We start from the raw sequence: 11,492 nt of genomic DNA on the forward strand, positions 1-11,492 counted from the left end.
TCACATCAAATAAAAAATATAGAAAATTACACACAAGTAACAGACCAAAGATATAAACACAGAAAACTCACTTTCAATTAGATTTATACAAATAAGGATACGCCCATGCCCAAAAACCAAATGATAGAAAATAATGCAGGCCTGACTCCAAATTTTAATAAAAAATGATCAAAATACTCAGTTTTTATCAAAATTTATGCGCATTGCCATTGGTTAAGAATAAAACGCCAGCCCCTGTTCAAATAACTGCCGAGCAAATCCTCCAACTGAGATTGCGTCAGCTCTGAGACCAATTCCGGTCTGGCTGCCATAATGTTCTTCACAAGTGAATCAGGAATCGTCGGAGGCGTGACGGAATTAGGCAATTTCGCAGCGGGAACGGCGGCGGCGTATCCTTTGTCAAATCCGAAGAGGAAATCGGGGGTTGGTGGAGGAGGCAAAGATCGGAGCGTTGGGAGAGGAGCCTTCCGGGGACTGGATCTGAAAGGGCCAAGGCGTCGACGAACCACCGGCGCTCAGACTTAGACTCGTTGGAGCCTGAGACGCGCGGGCTTAGCGGAGGCGCGATAGAGGCGGTCGTACTCGATCATCATATGGTCGAGGTCCTCATCGTTGGTGACGGAGATGAGGGCGTCGAGATCCTGGCCGGGGAGCTGGTACTTGAAGCAGAAGGCGGCGTCAGGGAGAGTGCCGGTTGGGTTTGCCATTGTGGCTGCTTATCAGTTTAGGTGGTTTGTTACACACGTGCGGATTAATTTTGTTTGGGTTGGTGATTTGGAATTTGGTTGTGGATTTTGTATGATGTGATTGGTTTTTTTTTTTTTTTTTAACCCTTAAAAAAAAAGAAAAAGAAAGAGTTATTCAAAAATGCGAATCCAGGGAGTACAATGACCAAGTAATTTTATATAGCATCCTTAAGCTCCTCTCACTAGGTTGAGAGCGTCTCTCTCTAGAATAGAGCAACCCCCACCCTCAATTGTGGAATCCCCGGAATTTTTCTTCCGATCTCCCATATCAATGCTTCCGACCGGTGAAACCCACCTTGTCTTGTCAATCATCTCATCTCCGCCGTCCCCCTCCTACCATCATCCACCCAAGTCAAATCATAGAACCCAGTTTTTCCTATCTACCCATTACTCCACACTACCATCTGGGTCTTCCCCAGATCCCAAACAGACCATCTGCCTCAAGATATCAATTTCCGCCGCGTCGTATTTACTCAAACCAACCCGGGTCATATCAACATGTCCAGATTCTCTCCACCTAGCCTTTACTTCCCCTGCAAGAGCTTGTACTTTCAGACCACCATTCTTCATCCTACAACCCTTGCCTCACCTAGCTAACGGCAACCACATACCTTCTGTCCCCTGTAACCCCACTCAAAATCCCCTGAACCTCGGAAAATATACCTTTCTCACCCCTTTCGGAACCCGACCAAACATCCCATCCCGGAGTTCATCCTTTATGACTTCCATTTATTACTCCGCCTATTTAGTTGCCAATTCCGGCCCGGTTACAATCACAATCACCACCAAATCTAGACACAGCCAATTCACTTCCCCAGAAAACTTCTTCCATCTATCACCTTTTAAGCCTACCTTTTTGCCACATTCCACCATGGATCCCGACCAAAATGCACATCCTGACCTGGGAAACCCAAATCCGGATGACCATGTCCTGGATCTGAACCAGCCTGATCCACAAGCTGATCAACCTTTAACTCTCCTTGGCTTCCTCTTAGCTAACAAATTCCTCAATGTGGCGGCTGTTATCAGGATCCTCACTCGGGCTTGGGCTGACTTTGGGGAGGTCCACATTGAGGCTATCCGTGATCATCGGACTTTTACCATCACCACTATGGAGGGGGAAACTGGACAGCAGATCCTGAACAAAGGTCCTTGGTCGGTCATGGGTCATACCATCAGTATAAATACTTGGCCTCTTGATGCCAGACTCGAGGATGTCCCAGTCCACCTCCTTGCTATTTGGATCCAGGCTCATGGCCTACCTAGGGGCCAAATGACTCGGGAAAATGCTCAACTTCTTGGAGCGGTTGCTGGGTCTGTCCTCACTGTTGAGAATCCCAATACCACAAATGGGTGGAGAGGCTTCCTGCGAGTCAGAGTGAACATCAACACTCAATTGCCCCTTGTTCCAGGGGTGTGGATCAGAGGTGGATCATCCCCCCCGGTATGGGTGGAATTTAGGTACGAAAGGATTTCTCTCCTCTGCTATAACTGTGGAAGACTCAGTCACAGTGAACGGTTCTGTAATCAAGTTCGATCAACCTGTGCTGATCGGTTAGGAGTTTGGATGATTACTCCGGCTGCCAGACGCCTACCACCAAGCCCCCATACTGATGATGTTCATGGGTGGGACCGTTTCCAGCGACAATGTTTCAACACTAGACAGAATTGTCGGCAATATCCTGGCACTCAGCCCACGCCTCAGCCTCTTCTTCAAGCTCCGAATCCGAATAACCACTTCAGCAGGAATCATGGCAGAACAACTCTTGTTATTTCCGACAAAACACCATCACCTGAAAGGGAGTTCCACCCTCCCCAATCTCATCCCACAACTGGTGATGCCTCTCCCTCAACCAGATCCCGAGACAAAGGAAAAGCAAAGATATCTTGTGAACTTGAACCCATTGTCGATGCTATCCCTGATGACAATATAAGCTTGGCTAACGGACCGGGTCCGAATCTCTATCCCACTTTGGGACTATCTGGTGAACTCAACATGGGTCTTACCCAATTCATCTTTGATCATTCCATTAATGATTTTGTTCCACTTCCCCCACCTGTTTACCCTTTTCATCTCAATCAAATCCATAATCCAACTCAGACCAGAACTGGACCGATCCACCTAACACCACCTTCAAGATTCCATACTCAACCCACTGGATCTCTGCAGGATCTCCTACCATCAAGTCCATATCTTCACCCCACTATCCAAGCCAACACATATTCTCACACAGCTCCACCATCTGACAACACCACTTCTACCACTCCATCATCTGACAACACCATCTCTGGCATCGCAAATTTCCTCGATCAACTTCGCCTCAAGCGATTAGCCGATGACACTCCACCTGATTTTGATCGAAAAGGAAAGAAAAAGAAATCTGGTTCTTCCTCTTTTACTGATCCGGGCCTATCTCTGGCTCCATCTGGCAACCTTGAGTTCACCTGTTCCTTCCCTACTGGCCCCCTTTTCGCTGCTGACGGCCCTCCTTGCACCAACCCACCTGCCATTACTTACAGTAGAATCCGAGGAAGGGGTAGGGGCCGTGGTTCCAGGGGAAGAGGTCGTGGCCGCCGGACAAATCTCAATGCTACTCATGCACCTGATATTCAGAGAGATGCTCTTCTGAGGGAAACTCTGGCCACCACTGAAGGTTTATGTGCAGTCCAACTCATCTTAGCTGAAAACTCTCAAGCTTCTTTCGACCCAAACCCAACAAGTTCTCACTCCATCACTTACAATTCACCCCCTCCAATCTCAGTCTTGGATACTCTTCCAATTATCCCAATCAGGGACCAGACTCAGTTACTCACAGGCAACCTTTTTGCTTCCGCTATAACTCCTCCTACTCTTTTGGCTCTTGAAGCTGCAGACACTTCTACTTTGGGAGGTAATGGCAGGGGATCGGATCAGGATCCTCATACTGATCAAGGCACCGGTGGCTGGCCTGATGCAGCCACGGGGCCTCCATGAGGCTGCTTTCATGGAACTGTCAGGGCCTTGGGGCGGACCTGACGGGAAAAACACTGCGACGTTTGGTCAAATGTCACAACCCCTCGATGCTTTTTATTATGGAGACTCGACAGCAAGAGCCGGTGCTCAATTTTTGGAAAAAACAACTACTGTTTGATCACTTGTTTGTGGTCAACCCATCTCGAAGTGGTGGTGGTGGTCTTGCTCTCTTTTGGAACAACTCAGTTCATGTCTCTACTATAACAGGCTCGGTTAACTATATAAATACTACTGTGTGTTTTACTTCTGATGCTTTCCATTGTAATGTTTCTTGGATGTATGGGAACCCCCATGTTAATCAAAAAGTAGCCTTTTGGCGTTCTCTCTACTCAACCTTCTCTGCCCATGCCCTACCTTGGTTGTGCTTGGGGGATTTCAATGAAATTTTGTGGTTGCATGAAAAGTAGGGGGGTCTCCCGCAACCCCGTTGGAGGATCAACTTGTTCAAAGATTTCCTCAACCACTCACAACTATCGGATCTTCTTTTTCATGGTCCGGATTATACCTGGTTCTGCTTTCATCATGGCAAGATTGTAATCAAAGAACGGTTAGACAGAGCTCTGGAAAATAATGAATGGATCACAAGCCAACCCCGATCTCAGGTACTTCATTTACCTCTTCTTGGATCGGATCACCGGCCAATCATGCTCGATACAAATCCATATGAGTTCAAGCCTCCCCCAATCTTCCGCTTCGAACACCTGTGGACCACTCATCCAGCAAGTTTTGACTTGGTTCGCTCTTGTTGGCAACCCACCTCATCGATTGCAAAGCCCGCTGCTCAGGTTTGGGCAACAAATCTTGATAGTTGCAAATCTGCTCTCTCGCCCTGGGCAAAGAACACTTTCCCAAATTTTGCTCAACAAGTTGTCGGCTGCCAAAAGAGGATTCAGTCCCTACTAGAATCAGATCTTCCTGATGCTCATCAGCAGATTACTTCTGCTGCAGCGGATATTAACTCTCACTGGTCCCTGGAGGAATTTTACTGGAAACAGCGTTCAAGAGTTTCATGGCTTGCTCATGGTGATCTCAACACTCGTTACTTCCACCAGGCAACTATCATGCATCGTCGAAGAAACAAGATTCTAAGACTCAAGAATGATTCCGGTATTTGGTTAACAAATCACAGTGACATTGTTAATCATCTAAATCTCTTCTTCCGGGAAATATATGCGGCTTCTCCCACTGATCACATGCAAACTGTCCTTGATTTTGTTGATCCAGTGGTCACTGTGGAAATGAATGCAGCCCTTTTGGCTGATATTTCCATTGAGGAGGTCAAAGAAGCTGTCTTTGATTTGGGTGCTTTAAAGGCCCCGGGCCCCGACGGTTTCTCCGGAACCTTCTACCAAACTTATTGGGACATTGTCCAAAGTGTGGTCCATGAAGCTACTGCTCAATCATGTGCCTCTTCCTCAATTTTGGAGCATTTTAACTCCACTTTTATTGCATTGGTTCCTAAGGTGGAAGTACCCCAGACATCTTCACAATTCCGGCCCATAGCTCTATGTAACTTTGCCTACAAAATCTTGACAAAGATCATGTCCAACAGATTGAAACCTTTTATGCCCCTGGGCAATGAAAACATGGTTTTGTCACCCTCTTTCGTATAGGATTGACCCCCAATCCATCACATCCCTTGATCGGTGGATCTTTACCGTGTTTAATCTGAATGGGATTTCTTCCCCTGCTGATACGGCCTTCCAAACCCATGCTCTGTTCTTACTTTGGTTCATTTGGAAACACAGATGCCATTGTATCTTCAATTGTGAAGCTCCATCCTCTATCTCTGTTGCCTCAAGAGCTTTTTCTGCTTCAACGGATTTTCTCATGATCCCTCCAAGGATTCTCTCCCCCAACTTCATGAGCCCATCTCTTGATCTTGCACAACCTGCAATTTGGAAAGCTCCCGCCCCAGGCACTCTGAAAATAAATACCGATGCCTCTTGGGATCCCATCTCTTTGGCCTGTGGGCTGGGAACCTTGCTTCGGGATTCCAATGGAAACATTCTCGGAGGATCTTCCAAGTCAACTCATGCCTCCTCAGCTATTGCAGCTGAAGCCATGGCGATCAGACTGGGACTTTCTCTTGCATCTTCTTTATCCCTTTCTTCTTTTCAGCTGGAATCTGACTCCTTGGTCTTGATTTCAACTTTTTTAAACCCCCTTTCGTCGATTGATTGGACTGCCACGCATATTGTTGCGGATATTCGAGCATCGGCTAGTCGTTTCGATCGAGTAAACTGGCTTTGGACCAGTAGACATGCCAACGCTGCTGCAGATTTTGTCGCAGGGATGACATCGCGCAGGGTGTGCCCGGCGGACTGGGTAACCAATCCCCCTCCCTCCCTAATGCGCATCTTACTCTTCGATGCAAGTGGACCTCCTCCTTGAGTCTTCTCGGAGCTCTGTTTTTTTCTGTTCTTAGCTTTCAGTTTTTTCCTTCTGTTTTTCTGGGTTTTCTTCCCCTTTGTATTCTCTGTTGTAACCAAAAAAAAAAATGCGAATCCAGCTAGGGGAGGTCATATCATGAACTGTCTAGACTGTCCTTCAGCAGAATATAATTATATATCATTATCTATTCTAATTTCAGCTAGAGTTATCTCACACTTATCTATTGGTGAGGATGGGTTCTCTCTCTCTGGTAGGCTCTTCCTAGGGTTTCTAGGCGGCATCTATGCACGATGGTTTTGGATTGGCCTCCGGCCTTTCTTGGCCTCTCGAGAGGGTGGCAGCGGCTTCGTTCGCCATTCTCTAGTATGGGTAGGCTGTTGTCTACTTAGTCTTCTCTGCATCTCTCTCCATGGAGGAGCTATGAACAAAATCCCTATACCAGATCGGGATTTGATTAATGGGACTCTCCCGATAAAGGGACGACTAGATGGCAGCAAGCCTCGTGGGTTGGGTCGATCTTGGGCAACACAGGATTTTGGCTGGCAGGTTGATAGGGGTGGTCGTAGAGTCTCTGCTGATACTTGGGCAGGATTCGACTCGGGTCTGATATTGGATTCATGTTGCAGTGGAGCAACGGCTCCAGGCGAGCTTGGACGTAAATGGGAGATTGTCGACGGCGGTGGTCTAGTGGTTTGCTTCTGGTATGCAGGCAGTGACGGCGAGGGTTTGAGGAAGGCTGAAGACATCGAGCATGGCAAGGCAGGGCTAGGGTTTGGGGTTTTTTCCTCAAACTATTGGACCTAGCCTTTGGGCTCTGCTGGTTAAAATGGCTGGTATGGGTCTTAGGCCTGTCCTTAAGGCTTGGGACTGTTTTAATAGTGTTGACTATTTTCTACTTGGACTTGGGGAAGCCCCCTCTGCGTAGGGAGGTCTTGGGTTCTGTCAAATAAGTTGGGGTTTTTATTTCTTTTCTTGCCCTAACATTGTCTAGGTTATGGTTCTTGGTCCTATTACCATAGTGATTTCATTTGGTTGCTTTAGGGTAGCCTGCATGGCTTGATATTGACGTGGCCCTTTCGGGGGTAGGTCATGTTGTATAATCACTTATATTCGAATATATGAAAGGCTTGACGTCCTATTTCAAAAAAAAAAAAAACTTATATGTAATTTGTTATAAAAATTAAAGGGTTTGTTTGCCATTCATAGAATAAATAAAAGGGGTTTTGTCTATTTACCCCATTTCTAGGGATTTTTTTCCCCCTTACCCCATTAAGTTTTTTTAATTCCCTCTTACCCAATACACTCTAAGGGAGTCTTCCCTAATACCCCATTAAGATTTTTTTTTTGTTTTTAATTTTTTTTTAATACCATTTTACCCCTCACCCCTTTGTTACTTAGAGAGAGAGATAGAAAATGGAAGAGAGAGAAACTATAGGAGACTTCGCCGGAGCCCGTCACCGGTCGCCGGATTCCGGCCAACTTTTGCCGGATTCCGGTCACCGGTCGCCTGATTCCGGCCAACTTTCGCCGGATTCCGGTCACCGGCTACCGCCCACTGGAATTTGCTGAAAATCTCACCGGAAAGTTTTTTTGCCCCCAATAGACATCTATTGCCCCCTAATAGAGGGGCAATAGACGTCTATTGCCCCCCAATAGATGTCTATTGCCCCAATAGTCTATTGTCTCCTAATAGACGTCTATTGCCCCTCAATAGACGACTATCAGCCATGTATTGCCCCCAATAGATGACTATCAGCCATGTATTGCCCCCCAATAGACATCAATTGCCCCCCAATAGAACTTTCGGTAGTCGGAATAGGAACTAATCTTCCTAAAATTAGACAGATAAAACTTTGATTGAAGAAAAAAATGAAGAATTTATATCAATTTTAAAACGTCTATTGCCTCCCAATAGACGTCTATTGCCCCCCAATAGACGTTTTGATTACCGAAGTGAGAACTAATTTTTCTAAAATTACACAAATATAACTTTAATTAAAGAAAAAAAAGAGGAGATTACATTAATTTAAAACATCTATTGCCCCCCAATAGACGTCTATTGGCCCTCAATAAAACCTTTTTTCCTTTCTTTTTTCTTTCTTTCTGAGCTTCTGCCACATTTTACCACAAAAAAAAAGAAAGAAAAAGAAACTCATCTTGGGCACCCAATCACCAATCTCAGAGGCCACAGCTTGAGTCGAGCACCTGCAAAGATACCAAGCCATGAGTGCGCCGTCCGACCGAAACAGCAACAAAGGAGAAGATTGGTGACTCATTTCCCAGGAAAAGTCCTGGAATGTGTAGGTCACCACCAGAATCGCAATTCCCACCGAGATCGGAGGTCACCACCAGAATCCTTAGCCGAGTCTCTTCGCAGACCAAAACGCAAATCTGAGGTCGCTTTTGATGCCGAGTCTATTCGCCGATGAAGTGGAAGGACAGTAAGGGAACAACGAAGAAGGCGACAAAGCAGTTGATGCCGGAGCATTGGTCCGGGCCGAGTCTTTTCGCCGTAACAGGAGAAAAGCTCCGCCGAGTACGACTACCTGCGAAGCAAGCTCCGAAACTCCGGATCTCGTCCTCCAGGTCTGAAGCCTCCATGGAGGGGCAGTGTCAGCATTGTGCTGGGGAGAGAGAGAGAGAGAGAGAGAGAGAGTCTGCGTCGTGAGGTGAGAGGGAGGAGTCTACGTCTTGAGGTGAGAGAGAGGAGAGGAAGAGTGGCATGGCAAGTTGTAATTCATTAATTAGATTAAGGATAAAATTGTGATTTCACTTTAAATTGGGTTAGTGGGAATAAAAATCTGTTGCTGGGGTAAGTGGGATAAGTTTGGTTAATTTTGGTGCTTTGGGTCAAGGACCCTAAATAAAAATTTCTTTATTTCCTTAATAAATTATGATTGTCAAAGTTTGACTTATTACAAGTGATGAAAGAAAAGGTAAAAAAAATCATAAACTACAGATGGTGAACTCTTCACACCCAAGTCAAACCTTTGAAGCTATTACGATGGCTCTCAAAAACATCTCGCAATGATTTCGTCGCCTCAAGCTCTGCAATGGTCACCTCGAGAGTCTCTTTGATTTGAGTCTTCTCTTTCTCTAAGTCAACAAGCTTCTTCTCATGTAGTAGAAGTCTCTCATCTAATGAAGTCATTGTTTGCTCTAATTTTCGTTGTTCCTCCTTTAATTTCTCTAAAGACTTGAGGGCAGATTGGCGATGATCAGAGTCGATCAGCTTGACGAATTGAAGTGACCTTCGCAATTTCTGATTCTGACATGTGCCTGGAGTAGCCTTGTGTGAACAAGCAAGCCGTGCCAAGTTATATTGGTCGGCACTAGTCAACAGTCCTTCGACTTTGCTCTTTATTGATGAAGGATCAATCCCATAAAGGCTAAGTTCGACTATCAGCTTGTCAAGTTCTCCCTTGCTGGAAAGAATAGTCTTTGAAGAGTGCTTCATTATCATTTCTTCAATTTGTTCACAAATTGCGGTAGCAGCTTGTTGGCGAATATTACGAAGTATTTGACCAACATCTATAACAGCAGTGCCACCAAGAGAGGCCTCAGAAAAGGCAATAGTGTTCAAAGACTTAGGAGGATTCACCTTGGTAAGTGGACATGCGCATGTGTATTTCATTAGCTTAAAAAGTTTCTAGTAAGATGAAAATACATAGGCTTAAGAACTGTACCTTTAAGGTCAACTTGCTGGGAGTCTTTTTTCGCATTTTGTGTTCCTTTTTTGGGTAAAGAGTAAGCTTCGAATTCCGCTGCAGAAGGAACACGTATAAGATCTGAGGAAGCGTCATCATCCCCCCAAAGTGAATGATCACCAATCTCTGCACCTTGAAAGGATATGAATCTGTTATCTTTCACCTTATGATAGTGAAGTGCGCAGCTCTCTAAAAATTCCTGCTCCATTTTATTTATTCCTTCTCCTCTACTAGCCTTAGCACAGTCTTCAACAGCATGCTGTTTCCAATAATTAATATACTGCAGACCCAATTCAAATAGCTTCCCATTTGCACAAACAGTGAGACACTCTGAGAAAAAATTTCCCTTGGCATAGACAACGTACTGCAGCATCCTCATAGCATCCCGCTAGTGAAAAACATTCTGTAGCTCTTTGAAGTTCAGAGTCTCCACATTTTTCCAAATATATCCTAGCTGCACCATTAAAATTTACAAAGAGAGAAACTAAATTTTAAATTGCATCTCATAACCAAAGTTACACAAATCGTGCAACCAAGACGCAGATTCAAGTCCAACAGACCATAAAGGCAATAGAATCATTTGAATACCAAGGATACAAAAATGAAAGCATATTAAAGAACAGTGGTGTTTGATTAGACATACCTGCTCTTTCATACTCCCCCAAATCAGAAAAACATCTCGCAGCAGAATCTGCCTTGCCAATAGCATCAAATATTTCAGCAGCTTCTCTACGAATAGATTTAGCCTCTTCGGGATTTGATGTTCACATACGGTCAGCAATAGCTTTAAGGCCAGAAGCTTTAGACCTCCTTTCCCAGTAAGTGTCACCAGCTCTTTCAAAGCACATTGTGGCCATTTCATAGTTATGTTCATGATATAGCTGCAAGGGCAAACAGAACAGAAAAATATTATTTTGAAATAGTGGTTGTTGATATCACTTATACTACATACCGCCAAGCATAAGCAACGACCTCTTAGGTGGGCCCCGCGACATAGCTAGTCCCGCCTACAACATGCATCCGGTACTCCGACACCCGAGCTACCTCGCTGTGGTGGAAGTCGGCCGGTACCTCATAGGGAGGCCACCCTCCCATGCTCTCCAAGAGGCTTCAAGAGAAGCAATATGTACATTGTATCCCACATCGGAAATATAGAATAGATGGGGACTTCCCTTAGCTATAAAGGGAAGTCCTCCCCTTCTTAGAAGGGATGGATCCATGATCCCCTCACTTGTATCACTATCAAAGGCTACTTGGCCTCACTACATAGTACAATATCTAAGTGGACGTAGCCTTGCCTCAAGGGCAAGGTGAACCACTATACATGCTTGTGTCTCTCTCTCTCTCTCCCTCTCATGATCCACACTTAGTCTCGTTCCGTATTCTTCAGTAGAAACAGTGGTGTCAACAACAGATATAGCTATCTTTTACATGAAAGATGAAGCAAACCTTAATGCCTCGTGATTTCCACTCCTCTGGACTGCTTGCCACTTGCATTGCCTGGGCAAGTGAATCATCTAGCTGCCTTTGTTGCACAAGACATTTTTTCTTCCAATAGTCTGTTAAAGTTAATGCTTAGTTTACTTTAACCTTATGCTAGTTAGTTTTTAACTCTAGTTAAATAAGTTGTTG

The 11,492-nt window shown here is 45.2% G+C and overlaps 1 protein-coding gene across 1 annotated transcript; it reads right to left on the reverse strand.

Annotated features, from left to right (window-relative positions):
- Positions 1-10,044: 10,044 nt before the first annotated feature.
- LOC133708382 (uncharacterized) lies at positions 10,045-11,419 on the reverse strand. The gene is made up of 3 exons (XM_062133843.1): positions 11,310-11,419; positions 10,504-10,741; positions 10,045-10,314 (listed from the first exon to the last, which is right to left on the reverse strand). Exons 1-3 carry the CDS (start codon positions 11,375-11,377, stop codon positions 10,249-10,251), a joined length of 372 nt encoding a protein of 123 aa, XP_061989827.1. The 5' UTR covers positions 11,378-11,419; the 3' UTR covers positions 10,045-10,248.
- Positions 11,420-11,492: the final 73 nt, after the last annotated feature.

Source organism: Rosa rugosa, chromosome 5, assembly GCF_958449725.1.
Source record: "Rosa rugosa chromosome 5, drRosRugo1.1, whole genome shotgun sequence".
In the NCBI taxonomy this organism is placed as follows: Eukaryota; Viridiplantae; Streptophyta; class Magnoliopsida; order Rosales; family Rosaceae; genus Rosa; species Rosa rugosa.